We start from the raw sequence: 22,406 nt of genomic DNA, 5'->3' as shown, positions 1-22,406 counted from the left end.
ACACCGGGTGTTTAGAACAGCAAATATAAAAGCTTTCATGAACTGGCTATAGGTCGAATCACTGCTGTGTTATATCAATCATCAATAGAGACTAGTAAAACAGAAATGTATTTATATATGTAAATATCATGGATTGTTGCTTTGACAACAATTTGCTAAATCCTTTGTAGAATGCAAGAATGAAGAATAGAGTCATTGCTCTCCTCCTTGTTTTATAGCTTGTTTGTTCAGTCACTGTCTTAGTCCCTGTTTTAGCCTCACTTTACTTTTCTGTTTCAGTCTCTCCCTCCCTCAGTTTTAGCTTTTGTCTCTCTATCTGGCTTTTCTCCATCTCTCTTTCTGTCTCTCTCTCTCCCTCTCCTCTGTCTGTTGCATGTTTAGTGGCCTGTCTGAGGCAGAAAGAATGACCTTCACAGCTGCTAATCTCTCCCTCTGCCTCACTCTCCCACAAGACCTATCTTATTTCATTTTGTAATCCTTGAACTGCTAGAGTTTCGTCGGCTTTGCAAATATAAATATTCCCAAGGCCCAGAGTCGGAGTGGTCTGTAGTGGCAATTATCACACACACCTGCAGGTTTGTGAGTGTGTGTGGGCTTGTGTCTGTGCACGGCAAAAAATGTCCATCTTGACAAGTCATTTAGTCTAATATTGAGTCTTAAAACTTGGGTGAGATCATTTCAGGTGATTATTTAAGCACAAACACACTCATGCATACACTGCACACATGCACACACAAACACACACAGACACACTGGCGCATACTTGTACTGTGTGCATACAGCATGTGATGAATTGCAAACAACTCTCATTAAGACTTTCACAGGAGGCAAAAGATAAACACTGACAACCATAAGATCGACCATTACAGTCAATCACCATCTCTTTAGTGTCCATGAGATTAGTATTGACTGGAAATTTAGGCATCAAATGGCCCAAATTGGTCTTGCACTTGGCTTCGCTCCTGATCCTGCTGGTCTGCTATTTGGGCTACAGCCTTTTAAGTGCTCATATCTGCAACTTGTCTGTGTTCCTTGGCCAGGTCTTTCTTGAAAGAGTCTCAATGGGACTACTTAGTTAAGTAAAGGTTAAATAAAAGATGAGTGATTCAATCATGAACATACTACATCTAGAATCAGGACTGAATGTTTGCGTGTCCTCTTTAGACTTGGACTTTGTAACTGTTGTGAAAGCTGATTTTAGGATAAGAAAGTTTGGATACGAACATAGATTTAAATATTACAGCACACAATAGTGACCAATTCGAATTGGCTGACCTACTCTCACTGGTTGAATGTCCATCTATAAATAGTGTACAGTAGATGAATTGAATGGATATTGATGGATAAGGAACAGACCTATAAATTAATTATTACAGCAATTACTGCCAAAGTATCTAACATGACTGTGAATGAATGAATGAATGACTTACTGTGAATGAATGAATGTGATATCACAATATTTAACTTATTTAATCTTGCTCCTTGCTCTGTGATATCTTGACATTGGTGTGAAATATGACTGTTCTAAAGCAAGGGATCTAACTGACTGTTAAATATGGTCGACAGACCCGAAATGAATTGCATTAGGGAGTCGTGTGGAAATCTTGGTAGAGATAGGATGGGGGTTAGCTCCAATGAGAAGTGTATTATTAAAAACCAACATTTCAGCAGCAGCTGCCCTCGTCAGGGTTTGTTTGAATAAAAATGACAGGAACCATAGACTCTGGGGTGACAGGTGCACCCATCACATCATTAAATGGTAATGTCAAACATTACTCTGTTGCAGCCCACTTTGTTGAATGTAATCATCCTGTCTCATCCCTTAAATACATAGGGATTGAAAAAGTCACCCCTCCTAGGAGAGATAGTGACTGGGACAATCTATTGTTGAGACGAGAGGCGGCTTAGATCCATAGTCTCAGGACCCTCACCCCTCTCGGCCTCAGTGTGGATTTTTACCTAAAGCCTCTTTTGTGAGGGGTCTCTCACTGTTAATTTGTAAATATATGCTAAGTTTCTCTGTATTGTATATTTATGTAGCTAATTGCTTGGTCCCACCACCAGGCTGTGCTGATTGTGTCCTCACCTATTATGTAAAATGTTCGACATTACCATATTTAATTGGATGCACCTGTCACCCCACAGTCTACAAAGAATGGTTCCTGTCATTTTTACTCAAACATACCCTGACGAAGGCAGCTTAATTTATGTTAATTTCCTTGTCAACATTATCTATGGCAGATGTTTTAAATGCAACATATAAAATATTCAATGTGAAATATAAATTTCAGCGGGAATGCCCTTTCTCTATCCATTTCAGTTTTGCCATCTGTCCTTAAAAATCAATCCAAAACCAGTTCAGGATAAAATGAACTCCTAACTCACTGGAAGAATACAAATGCAACGACTTTATTAACCTGCTCAGAAGATTTAGCGGTCTGTCATCGCAGACTATTTTTGCAGCTCTCCCAATCACCAACTCTTGTAAGTAAAGAGGTATTAACAGTCCATTTCCATCCCGCTCTACTAATCCTCCCTTCTTCCCTTCCCTTCTCACCCTGTCCTTTGCCTGCCCCTCCTCCCCTTCCCTTCTATTTCTCATCCAACCTCATCTTGTCTCGCCCATCGTCATCTTGTCTCACCTAACCTCATCTTCTCTCACCTAATCTCAACCTCATCTTGTCTCACTCAACCTCATCTTCTCACACCCAAACACATCTTGTCTCACTGAACCTCATATTGTCTCACTCAACCTCATTTTGTCTCACCCAACCTCAACCTCATCTTGTCTCACCCAACTTTATTTTGTCTCATCTAACTTCATTTTGTCTCACCCAACCTCATCTTGTCTCACCTAACCCCCTCTTGCCTCACCCAACCTCATCTTGTCTCACCTAACTTCATTTTGTCTCATCCAACCTCATCTTCTCACCAAACCTCATCTTGTCTCACCCAACCTCATATGCTTTCAACGAACTTCAACGTGTCTCACCTAACCTCATTTTGTGTCACCCAACCTAATTTTATCTCACCCAACCTCATCTTCTCTCAACCAACCTCGATGTTGCTCCCCCATCCCTTCAACCCCACCCCTTCTCATCGCCTCTTCCTCTCCTCCTCCCCCTCCACTTTCCCCCTCTTTCCCATTACAAACATCACACTCCAAGCCTTTTCTTTACCCCTTCCCTCTTTTTCAACGTCCTCCTCTCGACCACGCTCCTGTTTTCTCTTCTATAATCTATTCTCCCCCCTTTTCATCTCCTCCATCTCTTCCTCCCCACTTATCCTCCTCTCACCCCTCTCGGTCATCACCCCTGCCTTCCCTGAGGGCCGCAGTGTGAGCTCAACTTCCTCGCAGTCCTCTCATAGCTCCTCTGTTGGACGACTGATGTCACCTCCCCGGCTTCATCAAGTGTCCGGCCGGCGTTTGAGTGACAGCACCAGCTGACACCTACGTGGCTCAAGATTTTTCAACAGTATTCCTCCTCTCGTGGGTGAGAGAAAGGGGGGTGGAAGGGTGAGAAGAGAAAGGGGAGGAGTGGGAGGGTTGAGTGCTAACATAGCGGAAACTAACGCGAAAGAACAAATGAGGAGCTCAGCTGGGTTGAGAGAAATAGAAACAGAAAGGAAGGCGGCTAAATAAATAAACTACAAATGAGAGAACTGAGGACAGTATCCATCCACTCGCTCTTTCATTCTCTCTCTTTACTTTTTCTCTGTCTCTCCTATCTCTTTCTCCTTCTCTTTCTCTTCTCCCTCCACTTTTCCTCCTTCTATTCCTGGACATTCCCCAGGGGAGCAGCTGGACCCTCTAGACAAACCACATGATATTCCTCCCTAAATAAGGCTGGAGGCATGCCATCTCTCCTCCCCCTCCAGCCTTCTATCCTTCTATCACCCCTCCCTCTATTTCTCTTGATCCCTCCTTCACTCCTCCTCCACCCCTCTCTGCCCTTCTTCTCCTCCTGTGCCTTTCCTCACTATTCCCTTCACCCCCCCCCCCCTCTCTTCTATGCCTTTTGCACGCCCATACTGTATTTCTCCTTATACTCTTCACGTAATGCCCAGTTTCCCTAATGCAGTGTTGCCCTGGGCAGCTCTTTGGGCAGCACTAGTGATTGAGTAGCTTGTGGTTTTATTCAAACTGACATGTATTGTTGCACTGATTGGTACATAATTTCATACACAGTAGTTCATAGTTTAGTGATTGGATGGGTAATATATTATCTTATTCATGTATCTGTGTACCTGTCTATGTCTTTGTTTTTGTGTTTTGTCTTTGTCTTTCTCTCTTTGTGTGTTGTGTATTTTATATTGTTCTCTTATTAGTTATGACCATTTGTGTTTCAGTGTATAGTATATTAATAATCAAATAAAATGAATGAAAGTCCAACCTCAGAGGTTTGCACTGCAATTAGTCTTAAGCACCGGAGGTCAGTCTGTCTCCCTCTAAACTGGCTGATAGATCTTCAGCAGAATGTGACAAAAAGAGTTTAAATTGTGCACTGGTGTATTAAACATATTTTTCAGTGTCCTGTCTTTTTACAACACACACAGCATTTTGATTAGTTCTATATTAGGCTGACTGTGCATTGTTGTTAGCCCCATAACGTAATGGTAATATTAAATCCCACCCCCACTAATGGATTTAGAAGGATAGGCTACTATACAAATGTCACAGCAAAAATATAAACTATATAGTATGATATCCTATAGGAATATAGCAGGAACATTGTAGTGATACCTTAGGAGATAGGAGGAAATGAGAGTAAGATAAGGTCACTAGGCTATAAACTCACTATTGAGTAGTAGGCTACAGAAACACTTTGAGTCCCTATAGGAATATTATAATAATATTATGGTATTTTTTCGTTAAGGAAATACTGAAATTGAACTATTTTTAAAAGTCTTGTTTAACATTAAAATCCTTCATGTCAAATCAAAAATTAAATTAATTATTCGGAACCATATCAATTGAAGCCTAAGTTTAAAAATGTATAGCCGCTTTCTGAACAGACGACCAGAGACTGACATGATGATAATCCATCTGAAGTGATCTCACACACACACACACACACACACACACACACACACATACACACACACACACACACACACACACACACACACACACAACAAACGTACTCAACAAACAGCAGCAGGGCGTTCTTCGGCTTTATCCATGCGTTATTGCAGCTCTTTGTGGTTTTCTCTGCCACCAACACTTCCAGCTCCACTGGAGAGAAATTTGCGCTTCTTTTGTCCGTCATTACGTTGCCGCAAATAGGCTATTGTGAGCATTGGTTGGCCCTTATATTTGCGCAGACCTGACTTGAGACTTGACATAAATGACTTGGACTTGACTTGATAATCTACATGTAGACTTGGGACTTGACTTGAGCCTCAAGACTTGAGACTGACTTGGGACTCGAGCAAAGTTGACTTGGTCACTTGGCTATTTCTATTGCGCACAATCTGAACTGCTAGACTCTCACAGTCAGTCACAGGTGGAGAGTCCGACAAGCAAGATGCAAACTGCAAGAACTTGCCTTTGGAAAGAAACTGAATAAATGGCTGCTACAACAGCATATACCCAGCCGTATGCCAACAGCACACCCGGCATGACGACCGCAGAGGCGCACAACCTCACCGGCCTGTGCGTCTGGCTCGGCGAGGCGAACCGAACCGAGCCGCGGACCACCGGGCAGCTGGACGCCGCCGGCTGCCTCTTTCTTTCCATTCTGCCCCACGGTCAGGCAATACCGGTGCTGATATGCCTTTTTGTGGCGCTGACTCTCCTGTCGTTGGCGGTGAACGGATTTACTCTGTTCGGGCTCGGACGGTCCGAGGACCTCTCCTGGCAGCCGCGCTTCGCCCTCCTCAAGAACCTGATCCTGAGCGACCTCATCCAGACGGTCACCTTCGGTCCGGCGGTCATCCACTCCCTGGTCCACCGGCGGACGATGCCGTTCAACGCCTGGTGCTACGTCCAGTTCTTCACGGGGTGCACCAGCATCTTCTGCAGCCTCTTCACCATCACCTGCATGGCGCTGGAGCGCTACCTGTACGTGTGCCACGCCATCCGCTACCTGTCCATCCTCACCCAGCTGCGCCTGCGGCTCTCCCTCAGCCTCATCTGGGTCTTCTCCATCTCTGTCAGCATCACTATCATGGTCCTGCTGCACTTGGAAGAGGAGCAGATGGAGGATGCCCGGTTGAGCCCGTTCACCACGGGGCTGCTGTGCGAGCCGGACACGGTGGAGCAGCACTTGGGTTTCCCCCGCGTGTCCGCCGTTTTCCGCAAACTCGTGGGCTCCCTGACCCTGCTGATGTGCCTGCTGGTCTACGCGTTTTCCTACCTGCGGATGTACCAGGACGCGCGTAACGCCGTGATACCGTTCAACGTGGTCAACACCAGAGCGCGCAAGACCGTGCTGTTCTACTGCGGCATGCTGTTCCTGCAGCTGCTGCCGCTGCTGCTCAAAGTCACATCGGACGCGCTGTGGGAGGTGGAGGGAAACGCGGCCATGGTCACGCAGCCACCAGGTCTCCCTAACGCCAGGCCGGCGCCCTCGCTCTCTGCGGCCGTGCTCCACATGTCCCTGCTGGTCATGCTGATAGTGCCGCCCTGCATCAACCCGCTCATCTACGGGCTGAGGAACCTGGAGGTGAGGCAGGCGCTGCCCAGGCTGTTCTGGTGGTGGACGGAGAGCAGGGATGAGGATGTCTCTGGAAGGGTGGGATTTGGACCTGGAAGCACCCCGGGTCAGAGCCCAGCTCAGGCGGCGCAGGATAAGCTGAATGGCCGCAGAGAGGGGAGGCGGGGAAGGTTAAACCAGGGAGGAGATGGACTGTCCATGGGGACACTCAGGCAGGATGAAGTCCTTCATATCCCCATGCAGGTTTAGTCAAGGAAAGGTTGTATGATAGAATGTGTATAGGCATATTATGTTGGAGAGACTGAGACTCTCATACACTTTGGAAGCCTGGTAGTGCACCTGGAAAAGTTTTGGATAATTGAGGCTGGTGTGCAATCTCATAAAATAGTTGAGGCTGATAGACTGAAGAGATACCTTGCCATCACTGAAGAGTTACTGAGATCATACTGTGCCCCTACTGATGTGCCTTTGAGCAAGGCACTTAACCAGCAGAAAAGCTCTGTGCATACATGTGTGAGCAAAATCACTCAGAAGGGTGTGTGTGTGTGTGTGTGTGACAAACTGTTTTACAATAAACAAATTAAAGCTCTATTTTATGATTAAAAAATAAACAGGACCAAAAATATTTATGCACAACAGCACAACAACTTCAGTTTGGCAGATGCAGGTTGCAGATCATTTGCAGATAATATAATTGGGACCAACATGTTTTCTCCTCATGCTTCATATTCTCCACTGTATCATTCAACAATGCTACAGCAGCTGCCAGTGCAAGAGGAAATAGAAGGAACCTAACCCCTGTTATTCCATCTGTATATATGAAATGACTTACAGACAGTAATTACTGCTACTGCTATGATGATTATATACATATATATATATATATATATATATATATATATATATATGATTTTTTGGACCACATTTTGGGGAGATTAACTACTGCTGTTGGTGACTGTTGTGTTTGCTTTCTTGTGTTTGTACTTTTTATTGCAGTGATGTTGTTTTACTAACCCCTGTTATTCCATCTGTATATATGAAATGACTTACAGACAGTAATTACTGCTACTGCTATGATGATTATTATATATATATATAATTTTTTGGACCACATTTTGGGGAGATTAACTACTGCTGTTGGTGACTGTTGTGTTTGCTTTCTTGTGTTTGTACGTTTTATTGCAGTGATGTTGTTTTACGAGGTGTGATTTTATTCTGCAGATGTCACTCTGTATATTCATTCCTGTGAACAGTCTTTGTGAAACAAGCAAAATATGAATGTAGGCAGATGATATTTTTGATGTGTGATCTGTGTAACAGGACAGAGTGACACCATGTGCTGACTGTTTTTCCACTGGTGTCACCAGTCAGCAGGCTGCTGCTGCAAAATGTGAACTGTTGTGGTTTCTGTAATTTCTGTTGCATATGAAAGATGCTACTTATTATTCCCCAGAACATTTGGGTGCTTTATTTCAGTCTCTGTGCATGTTGTTTTATGGGGCTCAGTGATGCTGGACAACCTTCTTGTCTTTTAATATTCTGTGAATTTTCTTTTATATTATATATTTATATTTATATATACTGTATATTTCTATATATTCTTCATCACCATTCTTTATTATTTTAACCATTCATTGCCTGAATTTGTTTGGTTTCTTCTTCTTGTCATCATCATCACCAATACGATGACAAGAAATGATGTTATCCTGATGACAAGAAAACTAATGAACTTTATAAATTGTGAAGATTTAAAAAAAAAAAATGAAAAGAGTGATGTTATATTTCCATTCAATTTATACTTGGCCCTACAAGGGCTTTTGGAAATCAACTCCAGTGGCATATGGATTTACAAGCGGCATTAAATTATATTATGGATTTGTTCCTATTTTCTTTTTCCATTCTTTTGAAAGCTCCATTTCCTTCTGGTAAGGTAAAAGAGATAAAAGGCACTCCAAAAAAGCCTTTATTCCATTTGTCTGGTCATTATGAAAAGTTAAAAACAGCGCCTAACGTGTTAACGGATTAATTTAACAGTTTTCATCAAGATAAGGAATCTTGATCTTGATGCAGATCCAGATGAAACCCAGTCTGATTTGAATCTTCAGTCTAGGATGAGACCAAATGGCAAAATCAATATTCTGCACATCTCCACTCCACTTTCAAGCAGCTACAGACCAAAACTAGGGAGGAGTGTCCGCTTTGAAAGACGTTTATTTTTTCTCCATATATTCAACTGAAGGTACTGTTTGTGCATGTATTCTCTTTATTCAAACTAATGGTGTGCTTATTTTTATTACACATTCAGTTGCTTTTATGGATTCATGTGCTGTATTTTTGCCTGGTGACAGGCAACAACACAATTTGAAATCTGTTTGAATAAATATAGAAAATGAGAACATAGTGGCAGTTGTTTTTCTGTGGTGCACCTGAAAAGCCTTTTCCACAAGCCAGAACTCAAAGTGACTACAAAGAACTACTTATGAATGTTTAGGGAAATATATGATCGGAAGAGAAAACCCTCCTATCTAAACTGCAGGTGTTTCATCCTACTTAGTGCATTAAAGCATTCGCAAGAAATTCCTTTAAGGAGGTCAAGAACAGTTTGTTTTAGCTGCTCTTTTCAGAAAATCTCCACTGAATAGAAAATCGGTATTTTGATGGTCCTCAATTATTATTTAATGCACACTCATGAAATGAAATGATGTGTCATTTACAAGAACGAGAAAAGTATTCAGCATCTGACTTCACCGTTTCAGAACAACAGAAAGTTGATTAGATTTGAAGATCTATTCAATCCATTACAACCTGAGTTCCAATAGATTCATCCACAATTCTGCAAGTATCCAAAAAGTGGCATGTGAAAAAAGTCACACATATAAAAGAGTTTCTGGTATTAAAGTCACTATAACAGGACATAATCTGGAATATTTGGAATAGACATTGGACTTTTTGCTTTGGAAAAATTTTGGATTGCAAACAGTGTTTTGAGTGTTTTGAGTTCATTTGATACATCAATACAGTGTAACAGCAGGAAGACGATGAGGCAGCACCACCTTCAGTTCTGTGGTGAAGAAGAAGAAGCACAATAAATGAAAAGTCATTAGGACTCAAAATAACAACAAAACCATTTCACATTAAGAAAAACCTTCAGGCAAGCTACAGATTTTTTCCAAGCAATTTTTCAGCTTTCATTTAAATGTAGTTTGGCTGAATTGAACCTGAATTAACATCCTATTCCAGTGATTCTCAACCTTTTTCATATCAAGGACCCATAATTTAGTCCAAATTAGGGCCACAGACCCCCATTTGATGAGTTTTTGCCTCTCAGACCCAAATCTGAGAATATTTTTTATTGTTAGGTATGATTTTGTCCAGAATTCCATGACTATCTGTATTAGTAGAGTGATAACAGTGAAACTATGATCAAAATAGTCTTCTTCTACATTCTCTAATTGTGTTCACATCTTATAAATGAAATAATGGTGAAGTTTAACAATTTCTCAATTTGTTGGGGACCCCCTGGAGCCCCCTCAAGGACCCCTGGCAGTCCCCGGACCCCATGTTGAGAACCACTGTCCTATTCTGCAGTGTCTTCACAGACTTGCTGTTGGCTGGTGCACAGGCCAAACAAGCCAAACAGGTTAGACATGATTTGATTCAGCAGAGCTCTCTTTTGGCCTGTTTGATTATGTATTGAAATTCATCAAACTTTCCTCTTATTTATGATCATCACAGTTGGGATTGCATAACAAACACAAACACATTTTGATTTCATGCATCATAAATCAGACCAGGGTCAAATTACTATTTGACACGTAACTTATTGATTTTGTCTAGCACAAAGTAATTGTGCTTTAAAATTCCACAACACATCTTGTACTCAAAGAAGGATATAACCAATGCTCTAAAAGGACAAAGGTATAAAATAGAAATAAAAAGTAAACAACTGACCCAGTACTATACTTTAACCTTGAATGAATGACATGTACTGTATATTTCAGAACAGTATGCATAATAGTTTAATTGTCGCAATAATATCAGGTTACTGTAAGTTGTTTTCTAAGTGCAAAAGAGGAACAATCAAGTCAACCTCATTACTGTGTCAGTAAGCGCTTTGTTTGTATTTGTCCCTAGACTGGTATTTTGGAACAGAGTCATAAAAGAATGAGGAAGTGCCTGAGCAATCACACAAAGGGAACACACACACACACACACATACACACACACACTCACAATCGAAAACCTACAGACTCATGGTCTGTCTTAGTAGACTTAACAAAGCAGCACCTGTCCAGGTAAGATTTGTTTCTGTTTATTTTTTGTAACCAAACGCCAATTAACATATTGCTTCTGTAGTTAAGAATAATGTAGTTTCAACAATCAAGGACGTATGGGTCAAAAAAACGAAATTGCATAACCTGTTTGATGAAGAGAATTTTTTAAAGCTCATTCAAGTCCACCTGTTTCTCTCTTCCTCTAAGTATCAATGGACTCTGTAGTGTTCCTGGATCAGACTGGCAGACAGGAGGCCGCTGACTTCCCATCAAGAGCGTCGTTCCCAAGCTGCTCTGAAAACAGCCTGCTGTTTGTCTGTGAGTTCCACCCTGGGCCTGGTCCGACTCAGGCGTCTAGTGAGGAGGATTTTGTTGGGATTGGTCTGGATTATGAGTCGGTGGCAGTAATCCTCCCCGCCCAGTGCAGTGTCTACCAGCTGCGGCTGCGCGTCTGCATGCAGGTATTCAAACCAGTGGGAAAAAATTATTTGAGCCACCATGGATTGTTGTTATCTTGTTGCCCACATGTACCATATATAACACATTTTTTAAAACTTTTATTTACCCAGTGAAAGGTTTTGCTACATTCTTTTTTTCATAACTTTATACATATTCATACCTGGGAGTTCAAGTTCAAGTTTGTTTATTTATATAGCCCTTTATCACAAGCATGTCTCAAAGGACTGTACAGAGAATGAGCCTAACTAGATTTAACTGATCAACAATCAGAACAGAATGATATAGGATGAAAATCCGGAAGAGCAAGACACACTGAGCAACTGAGCAGCTTCATTCAAGTAGTTGCAGGTTGAATGCACTGGTCAAGGGTATGTTGACAATAGTTCCTTATTCAGTTGTTTCCAACCCACATTTTCCCAGCCATTCACAAGCTCACTTCTCTCATTTTTAATCTCCTGCATATAAATAGTAATCTGCCACCTGAACCCTACTGCTCTCAAGTCCACTGGACAATTGTCCTGTATTGTACTGCTTCATATTTTATTGTACAGTAGTGTAGTGAGCTGTATAGTGCTGTACTGTAAACATTATATTTAGTTCTGTACAAAGCTGACCTGTACCATGAACTCTGCAACAACAGGACAATGTTCGTTTTTCCAGGAGAAACCCTCGTAACAAGTACAATGTTGTGGCTTTTCTAAAGATTGTACTTGCTGCATTCATCTCCATTTTTGAGATTTCTTTTCTCTGCCTGCAGGCGCAGGAGCAGAGTTGCCATCCAGACCCACTGGCAATACTGGACCCTGAGAAATACATTCTTCTGTATGACAGGGGGGAAGACTGGTACGAGGCCTATGATGACTGTCAGGTCATCAGGACACTGGACATCCCATGGTCGCGTGATGCCTCAGGACGTCTGATGGCGAGGATCGTGGTAACGCCACCGCTGGCAGTTGATTCGGAGGAGAGGCAGAAACAACAGCAGGCTCTGGCTTACCTGATTGGCCACGACCTGGACAAGGAGGCATCCGACAGGCTTGGGGAGCTCACCTTCACCCGGAGGAAACTGGCGTCTCCGAGAAGACAAGAGCTAAAGAATCGGGATGACGAGTTTTATGCCACAGAGCCTTGGACGACATCTGCCCCCATGCCGAATGACCTACAGAGCCATCTGAATAGGAAACTGTCTGTCACCCTCCATCACTTGAACCAGATCAGCTTCAGTGTAAAGGTTGATTTCACCACAACGCCACAAGTTCTTCTAAAGGTTTTTAGAAGGGTGCTGGCTGACCAGGGATTTAATTGCGATTCCTCTGATAGTCTGGTTCTGAAAGTCTCAGGGAGGGAGGAGTTTTTATCCAGAGACTTCCCCCTCAGTGAGTTCCTCTGGGTTCGCCAGTGCATGAAAACCAATCAGGACCTCCACCTGTCTGTGGTCCCTGTGGCGCAGCTCCCCGACGAGGCTGTCAGGGTTGTGGACTGGCCGCTCGTCGACAGCTTCACCGGCCAGTTCAGCTCCCACGAGGATCTCTGCCTCGAAGGGAAGGATTTGGACGACATCTTCATGATGTCTTTGTGGGACTGCAACAGAAGATTCAGAGTCAAACTCCTTGGCTTCGACATCCCAAAGCTTCCAAGCAAACCCCCCCAGTCTGCCTATGTGGAGGCCTCTATACTTTATGGTAACAAGGTTCTCTCTTCGGTCTCCTCTGTTCCCAAGGCCTTCACGGACGAAGTGCTGTGGAATGAGTGGCTGGAGTTTGAAATCCTCCTCAGTGATCTGCCACGGGGGGCCAAGCTGGGTCTCACCATTAATGCGAGTGGTACTGACAGTGTCCCAGTAACCAGAGAATCTAAGTATTCCTCCTCCTCCTCTACAGTCAATAAAGCACCAGATCAGCACAAAGGGAAGGGGAAGGTGCTCTACTTTGTCAATCTTCTCCTCATAGACCACAGGTCCGTTTGCATTTTTGTATAATTTCTAATTCAGTGATGTCTTCAGCAATTCAATTTCAGTGTTAAACATTTCAGGGATTTTGGTAACGTACACCAGAGCCATTTAAAACACAAATCTTTGCACGTTTTTCAACAAGTTTATGGCCAATGAATTTATATTAATGTTAACAGGAAGGGAAAGGAAAGTAGAACTTATTAATTATAATGTTCACCTACTGCACATATTTTACTTGTTTCCTGCTGAGAAAATGGAATTTTTAATATAGTCTGAGAGTATAAATGAGAACAGTTCCTCATTCATGATAATTACATTGTGATGAACCCACTGTGTTTCAAGTACTTCACATATTACATTATATAAGGATGATGATGAATATCTTGAAAGTGAGAAGTGAATGATTCACAAGATTGACAAATTAATGATTCACATGATTAACAAATGAATTAATATGAAGACGTAATTTCTAAAACATGAAAACATAGATCCATTTCATTAAAAAACATTAAGTTACTTGAGGTTCATCAGTCAATATTTCTAAAAATGTAAAGGATCCAGTCTGCAAAAGTCCAACTGGATCCTTAAGTCAATCAAGGACTTAAGCTGCCTAGTATTGTTTAAAAGGTATCATAATTTTTTGCTGTGTTGTTCTATCAATTTTTTAATTACAATTGTTTTTAAATGGTAGATATCTCATCAGTGGGATGAAACTCAACACCCTCTCACCCCTGCAGGTCCATCCTCAGCCAAGGCCCCCACACCCTCCACATGTGGTCCTATCCTGAGCTGGAGGACGAGGCCTTCACCTACCATGCGGACAAGCTGTCCTCTGCTACCAATCCTGACATAGCTGACTCTATGGCGATCAGCTTTCTACTGGACCGTTACAGCTTCCCTGTGGTCCTCCCCAACAGCTCCACCCCATCTGAACCCTGCCAATCCTCTCCCAGCTCGGGTCAATTCACCACTTCATCGCACTGCTCTTTCCCTGTAGCCCCATCTTCCTCCTACGACCCCGGGCAGGATGCCTCATCATCCCCACCCTCTACTTCTTCTACTGTCTCACCTCCGTCACCTGATACTAGACTTTCAGCTTTTAGACCTGAGCTCAGACGTGCTAACACCATAGCCAGTCCAGGCCGGTCAAGCCCCTCACCTATCAGCCTCTCACCTTCTGCACCACTTTACCACTCTTCCACTCTGGACTGGCCTGCTGTGAACATGTCACCATCTCCCAGTCACGTCCCTGCGCTACCTCCGAAAAGGAATTCATATTCCTGCAATCCTACCTCCACTCTTTCCTCAACCCAGGCTACCGCTTCCTCTCCTTCACCAACTTCACCCTCTTCCACTTCATCTAATACAAGTCCCTCCTCTCTAAGTGTCCCTCTGCCAGCCAAACCCACCCAGGGCGCATCACCAGACGCCCCGACCCTCAAATCCCCTTCGCCGGTGTTTAGCACAGACAGGGCTCGCCTCAGAAGATTCCGGGAGGAGAGCGTCCGCTACGCCTCCAACCTGCCCCAATTCCTGCGCAGCGTTGACTGGATGAAGCGCAGTGTGGTTGAGGATGTCCATTGGCTGCTGGGCCACTGGGATGCTGGGGAACTGGACCTGTCGGTGGCCCTGGAGCTGCTGAGCGTGGATTTTGCAGATGAGAGGGTGAGGAGGCTAGCGGTCCAGAGACTGGAGAGCCTGTCCAATGACGAAGTGCTGAAGTATCTGCTGCAGCTGGTGCAGGTATGAGAGAGAGATAAGAGAGATAGATTGAAGTTTCTGTGTTCAAATATCAGGCGCAGGAGTTTGCATGGAGAAATATTGTGAGGTTGATACTGCATATCTGTGACATTACTTACTGCTGTCACTCTGCCTTGGTTCATACAGACCCTCAAAGTGGAACCTTATCACGACAGTTTCCTGGCTCAATACCTCATCCGGAGAGCCCTGCGAGTAAGTCATGCAGTATAATTGCATCGAATTAGTCAATGTTGATAACATAATGTATTAGGACAAGAGCCAGTTTGGTCATAGCAGATGTTGTATTAGTGCTATTACTCACTTCCATGGGCACTGCTAATTTTCTATCCTTATGGTGTATTTTGATTGTTTTCATTTACTTAATTTCATTATTATTATATATTATGTATATATTTCATTTTTCATTTAAGATGCAAAATGTGTCCAGGTGGGAATGATGGTTTCGTCAAGTGTAATTTTTGTCAGGTCTAATTTTCATTTACCAGATAAAAATATGTGCACCTACAAGATCCTCTTATTGTATGAAACCCCATAAAAGGAACAGGGGAGTCATGAAAAAGACACTGATGATCAATAGTACAGAATAATGAGCAGTCTGAGCCCATTTAAGATTAATAAAGGGTACACAGCTAGCAAAACTGAATGCTAGCTGCAAAACTGAATTGTGTTTAGATTAATTCAGGAAGGACCACTTGAATCGCATGTGCAATCAACCATTGTTAAAAAACACCTACAGAGTGTGTATAGCCTATATAGAGTCTTTATGTCATGGGCCAGGCCTAATTACAGTAAATAGTAGTTTATTTGAAAGTGTTTGAAGGTTTCACTGAATTCATCTCCTCTATGGAGGCGAATTGGCTTGTGAGGTGAAATTAGCAACTCAAATGTGAGCAAACACTTGAACCTCTCGTCACCCTGCAGAGCAAGAGAATCGGCCACTTCTTCTTCTGGTACGTGCGCAGCGAGGTGGCAGGGTGCCCATATTTCCGCCAGCGCATGGCCGTGGTCCTGGAGGCCTACCTGCTGGGCTGCGGTCAGACCATGCTGGACGGCTTCAGCCAGCAGGTCCAGGCTGTGGAGGCCCTGCACGAGGTCGCCTGCCTGGTTAAGAAGCTCTACCCCGACAAGACCGACCTCCCCCCCACAGGTGGGACAGACAGAGCACCTATCAAGTGATTTCGGCCAACACCATGTGACAAAAAGTGACACTTGCTTTTACAAAATAATAGATATTATAAAATTAAAACAAGTGATGATACATTTTGATGATTAGATTAGATAAACTTAGATTCAATTATTTTAGATTAGATAACATGAAACATACTTTTATTAGAAGCTATGTGAAATTGAATGAAAGAGATAGGGAATATAAAAGCTGAAAATTTTACTGGAACCATGTGTTAATTGAATAATTTGTTTGAGTATTAGTGTGTATTTAAATGTAGATTGAAAAAATTTGAATACTGATGAGCTGTTCTGTCTTTGTGCTTCTGCGTTGATGCATCATTAGCTGCCCTCAGGCTCCAGGAGCTCCTTAAAAACTGTAACCTCCCTAATGAATTCCTGGTGCCCTTTGACCCTCGCATCAGAGTCGGAAGGATCATGGTAATTAGGCTCAGCTGTAGGCCTATTTGTGTGTGTGTGAGTGTGTGTGTGTGTTTGTGGTGGGTGTGTTCGAAGGATCGGGGGTCGAATTCTAACCTCGTTATTAAATCATGAAGTTTTAAATGTTATGATAATTCTTACATATCTGATATGATGATTTCTTACATATCTTTATATATTTCACCCTGATGCCCCCCCCAGCTTTAAGGTTGTAATTACAGTATATGTACTACATCCATCTTCATTTGCTATCTTCTTCCACTCACCACACACATCCTGGCTACTTAACATGTATCCACATTTGTTTTTGTTGCTATCTCTGCTTTATCACTGCTATTGGATAGACATTATGTATTACCAAAAAACATCTTTCAGTAAGAGTCTTATTTTCACATTGACACTCTATTTTGAAGGAGGAATAAGACATCACAGTACAAACACCACAGCAAAGATCACTTGTCACCACGTCACCAAAATCAAAACAAACAAACCAAAAAAAAAACCCAAGGATCTCGCAGATTACCACTTGTTGAAAAAATTCAGTCAACTATTTCAGTCAATTCAATCCATATGTCTCTCCTCCAGCTGGACCGGTGCAAGGTGATGGCCTCGAAGAAGAAGCCTCTGTGGCTGGAGTTCTGCCCCATGTCCTCCCCCACCTCCGCTTCACCTGTAGGAATCATCTTCAAGCAGGGGGACGACCTCAGACAGGACATGCTGGTCATTCAGGTCAGGGAGGATTTATTTATGCCATTATCACTACTGTACTGATCTCTCCAACAGCGATAATGACGCCGCTGATTAATGCATTTTACCCTTGGAAAGCACCATCCGAGTGTGAGCTGATTGTGTCTCCCTCATTAGACGTTGGTGGTGATGGACTCTATCTGGCAGGAGAAATCTCTGGACCTTAACCTGATACCCTACGGCTGCATCTCCACAGGACACAACATAGGTACACTCATTCCACAGCAGTGGTTTTCATTGTTTCACATTTTCTCTTCGGACCCTCTATTTCATGACCCTTTAATAGCCTGTTTACTTGGGCTACTAACCTAATAGCCTACAGCGTTATGTAGTGTTCAGCTTAATTTACATTGTGGGGACTTGATAGGGCTTGACAATCCAAAGTAGCCAGTAAAGTGTTTGGCAACAACATGTAGCCAGTTCATTAGATTAAGATTGGAAATACACAGTGAAATGAGCAGCATCTTCATAAGAATCTGGGGGCCGATTCTAATCTTCCTGCTACCCAGTTTTGAGTCTGTTTACAAATGAGACTGTCTTTACACTAAGGTAACTCAGGAATTCCAGCCCAGGCTTATAATGTTTTGTATGTGAAGTGCTAATTGTACTGACTTATATAGCTGTTTACATCTGTTCATAGCTGTATGTAGGATCTTTTGTATATATAGAGAATATCATATATGATGAAAGTAATGGGAGATGACCTAAACACAAAGCTGCTTTTTGAAGGCCCTAAGCAATTATGGATTAAGGAGCAATAATAATAATAATAATAATAATAATGATGATAATACATTTCATTTGTAATGCACTTTTCATTAGAAGTAAATCTCAAAGTGCTACAGAGTAAAAGAAAAAAAAAACAGGAGCATAAAAACCGATAAAAATGAACCAACAGCAAAGATCATTAAAAGCCACACAAAGGAAAAAGGACTGATTAAAAAGGAAAAGTTTATAGACAATGCATAAAGACAAAGATAAAAAAAAAAACAGCACAAAGTTAAGGAAAGGCTCTGTTAAAAAGGAAGGTTTTTAGACCCCTTTTAAAAGCATCGATTGTCTGTGGTGCCCTCAGGTGGTGAGGGAGAGTATTCCACAGACAAGGTGCAGCCGAGCAGAAGGAGCAATTATGTATTGTACAATAACTATAAATAGGCATACATAATTATATGGAGAATTAGCTAACAAGGTGAAAAAGCAATTTTCCATTTCATTGTGACTTTGAATTGAATCATGTCCCTATTGAACAGGTATGATAGAGATTGTGAGGAACGCGATGACCATCGCTGCAGTCCAGAGGAGCCAGGGGGGAACCACCGGAGCCTTCAGAAACGACGCTCTGTTTGACTGGCTCAAGAACAAATGTCCACTCCAAGAAATTGTAAGTAAAACATATGTGACTCAGATCCAGAGGCCATAAACCTTTTTCAGCCTGGCACCCAAATTGAGTACGTTTAGTCTCTGTATCCACCCATCCACCACTGTGTCCTGTACACTGTCACTTTCCACTGCACCATTTCAATATCAAACTACTGCCTTTCCTAGCTTCTAGTCATGTTTCCTCCACATAATACTTTCGTGGTGGGGAAGCATATTTCTCTTCACAAAATATCATGACACCAGGCTGAACCAGACAGTGTTTGTTTGCTACACTGGACCTTAGTGAGGATCTCATTTGCGTACAGCACTACAAGGCTGTGGAGAGGTTTGTGAACTCCTGTGCTGGTTATTGCGTGGCCACCTACGTGTTGGGGATAGGAGATCGCCACAATGACAACATCATGATCACAGACCAAGGTATGCACTATTAATCCTTACTCAGGGACTGGACTACTTGTTTGAGTTGATTAGTTGATCCATCAATCAATCAGTCAATCTGGTGTTAAAAATGATACCAAAATTAATGCAACCCTCAACCCTGAAAGAATGAATGAGAAAAAAATGAATGGTAGATAAATTGTTTTAGTGAATGAGTTAAGGTGCGATCAGATGAACTAATGAATGTCCCAGTATAAACTGTAATGTTGTTTTTTGTATTTGCTGGGTCGTCAGGGAACCTGTTTCATATTGACTTTGGACACATCCTGGGCAACAGGAAGCGTTTTCTGGGCGTGAGCAGGGAGCGCGTACCATTCGTCCTCACACCTGACTTCCTGTATGTCATGGGCAGGGTCAGAGGTCGCACTAGCCTCTACTTCCAGCGGTTCAGGGTGAGCACACCTGATTTGGTGCATGTAGATGTGCATGTGTGTTTGTTTCTGTGTTAAAGCTATCTGTAGCTATGTTTCTGTCAAGCAAACCTTTGAAATGTTGCAAAAAATAATGTGCAAATTAGGTGTGTTTCCATCAGCTGGGATGAAAGACAAAGACAAATTTCCATTGTTGCCTGCACTAATGGACAATAAAGTTTTCTTGAATCTTGAATCTCTTGAATTATACCAAGACTACGTCATTATTTATTTAAAAAAAAATCTGTTTCTATTACTGCCTAAATTCTTTATTGATCAAAAAACACTTGTTTGTTTCAAGCAAGTGTTCAATATTGCAGAAATGTTATTAAAATTGACATTTCTATTCAGTCTGTCTAATTCAGCACATCATAATTTGCATATAAAGTACTCAGCCCACTTTTTGAGAGTGAATGAATATTTTTGAGGGAGTGAATTGGTGAGCCTACTGTGTGTGTAAATACTGCATTGATTTTTTTTCTTATATACTCTCATCTCTTATTTCCTTTTGTCTCCGCTCCTCTCCTCTCCTCTCCTCTCCTCTCCTCTCCTCTCCTCTCCTCTCAGGACACTTGCACCCAAGCATACCTCTCCCTGCGCTCCCACTCTCGTCTGCTGGTCACTCTCTTCTCCCTCATGCTGCTGACCGGCATCCCGGAGCTGAGCGCTGCGGAGGACATGCGCTACCTGCGGGAGGCGCTGCAGGAGGAGCGGGGGGAGACGGAGGCCCGGGAGCACTTCCTCCAGCAGATCTCTGTCTGCGAGCAGCTGGGCTGGACCGTACAGGCCAACTGGTGGATCCACATGGTGGCAGGCATCAAATAGACTGTTGGACTAGCTGTGATCCATCAGGCCTCCAGTATTGCTTTTTCAGTACTGGAGGTGGGGAGAGGGAGGGTGTTTACAAATTCAAATATCTTCATATTACATTCATATATTAATTCCATCCAAAGTGCTGCTGTTGGTTGTACTGGTTGCTCCTGGTTGCTTTTCTTATATTATTATCTTGAGTCTATGAAATTACACCTGTGAGGTTTTTCAAGCGAAAATATTTACTAAATATTTTTAGTATTTTATTCTATAATGCCCCTTTTCCCCCAAAAGAGGTACAGGCTGTTTTGGAGCCGCTTATAGTGGCCCAAAAGAGCTACTGCTCTGATTGGCTGGCAGTACTAGAGGGCCCGCCTCCTTCCCCTTGCCCCCAGATGACTGGTCAACTCCGGTGAACTCAGTAACCCAATTCTGTGTGACCCATTTCAGAGGCAACATGTTTTTCTAAATAAATAATTTTTGCAAATCAACAAATGTACAAAGGTACCATGAAAAATTAGCCTGATGTTTTGTCAGGATCTTCTTCATAGTGGACCCCAGGAAGAGTAGCTGTTACCTTGGTAACAACTAATGGGGATCCAAATAAACATGTTTGTCCTATGGGAGCACTGATGCCTCAGGAGCAGAGGATTTTTAAACATTGTGCTCATGTCGTCACTGACACTATTTGACTCTGATGAAGACGTTATGTACGTTGGAACATTAGTCATTTTCTTACTGAAGGTGCATAACGGTATCTGTGGACTCTGTTGCTTCCTTTGAGTCATGTACAGTAACTGACTGTCCCACTCTGAGTCAGCCTGTATGTGAATGGTGCATTCAACTTCTGTTTAGACATTGATCATTGCCAACTAAAGGATATTTGGTCTATTGTGTAAACATGCTTGATGAAGAGAAAATAACGTTATAAGTCCTACATCATGCAGCTAGCTGCATCAGTAGTACTGCCTATTCTTTCTCATATCTTACAGAATGTAATGGGAATATTATGTCTGAAATGGTTTTTGCATCTGTATTTTGTCTGTTCTTATTCTGGCATTGGTGGCCTATGATGAAGAGATCACTGATTACTGTCATTATCACTCGATTTTCACCGCAAGTACTGTACATGCATTCATACATGGGTCATAAAAGCTTTATTATGATAACAAATGGATGAACGAATTCAATACATATGATGAAGTATAATTGATTAGTTAATGTAGAAAATAGAATCAGACATAGCTTAAGGTAGAGGGAAACACACACACACACACAAAGTGAAGTGAAAGAAAGTAATTGAGATCATATATTCTTATTGATTACCCTGATTTCTGTATGGAATTAAAAAAAACATCATGATTATGTATTTTCTTTTCCTTTCTGTGTTTCAACTGGAGACCTCGTGGTCTCAGCGAGAGCTGCTCACTTAGAACAATTGTCATTGTGATACAATTAAGGCCACATGGGGGGGACGAAACACGCACACACACACACACACACGCATAGTATAGCAGCAGAAAGAGGAGGGGCAGGGGTTTTTGGGTGCGGTGAGGGTGAGTAGTTTAGATATGGGGGGGTATGGGAGGGGTCGTGGATGGGCTGCAGGGTAGGGGGGTGGGGGGGGGTGGCGGCTGGCAGGAGACAGCGCCCTACACTCCAGCCTGTCTGAGACGTTGCCAGACAGCATCGCTGCCACATGGCCCAAGACCACATGGACCGCTTTTTGCTGCATCTTTCTCATGCTTGTTTTCACTTTTGCACTCTCTGTGTCTGCGTCTCTCTCTCTGGTCACAGCCCTGATCCCTTACATCTTGCTACACATGGTAAGTCCATGCTCTCTCTCTCTCTCTCAAATTACTTATCAGCCAGACCTGTGTGAGTGTGTGTGTGTGTGTGTGTGTGTGTGTTG

At 42.6% G+C, this 22,406-nt stretch overlaps 2 protein-coding genes across 2 annotated transcripts; both read left to right on the top strand.

Annotated features, from left to right (window-relative positions):
- Nucleotides 1-5,570: 5,570 nt before the first annotated feature.
- LOC139661707 (olfactory receptor 8I2) lies at nucleotides 5,571-6,908 on the top strand. Its single transcript, XM_071540261.1, has one exon. The coding sequence runs from the start codon at nucleotides 5,571-5,573 to the stop codon at nucleotides 6,906-6,908; it is 1,338 nt and encodes a 445-aa protein (XP_071396362.1).
- A 3,951-nt stretch (nucleotides 6,909-10,859) lies between these two features.
- LOC139661705 (phosphatidylinositol 4,5-bisphosphate 3-kinase catalytic subunit gamma isoform) lies at nucleotides 10,860-21,843 on the top strand. Its single transcript, XM_071540258.1, has 13 exons — nucleotides 10,860-10,954; nucleotides 11,141-11,394; nucleotides 12,150-13,348; nucleotides 14,081-15,086; nucleotides 15,231-15,296; nucleotides 16,026-16,251; nucleotides 16,615-16,709; nucleotides 17,295-17,438; nucleotides 17,574-17,664; nucleotides 18,707-18,837; nucleotides 19,142-19,253; nucleotides 19,509-19,666; nucleotides 20,252-21,843. Exons 2-13 carry the CDS (start codon nucleotides 11,146-11,148, stop codon nucleotides 20,507-20,509), a joined length of 3,735 nt encoding a protein of 1,244 aa, XP_071396359.1. The 5' UTR covers nucleotides 10,860-10,954; nucleotides 11,141-11,145; the 3' UTR covers nucleotides 20,510-21,843.
- The last annotated feature ends 563 nt before the right edge of the window (nucleotides 21,844-22,406 follow it).

Source organism: Centroberyx affinis, unplaced genomic scaffold (assembly GCF_046629955.1).
Source record: "Centroberyx affinis isolate AG114_WGS23_722 - 3 ecotype Tasmania unplaced genomic scaffold, CSIRO-AGI_Caff_v1 ptg003590l_1, whole genome shotgun sequence".
NCBI lineage: Eukaryota > Metazoa > Chordata > Actinopteri > Beryciformes > Berycidae > Centroberyx > Centroberyx affinis.
Note: the sequence above shows the minus strand (reverse complement) of the source record. Positions and strands in the feature narration are given on the sequence as shown.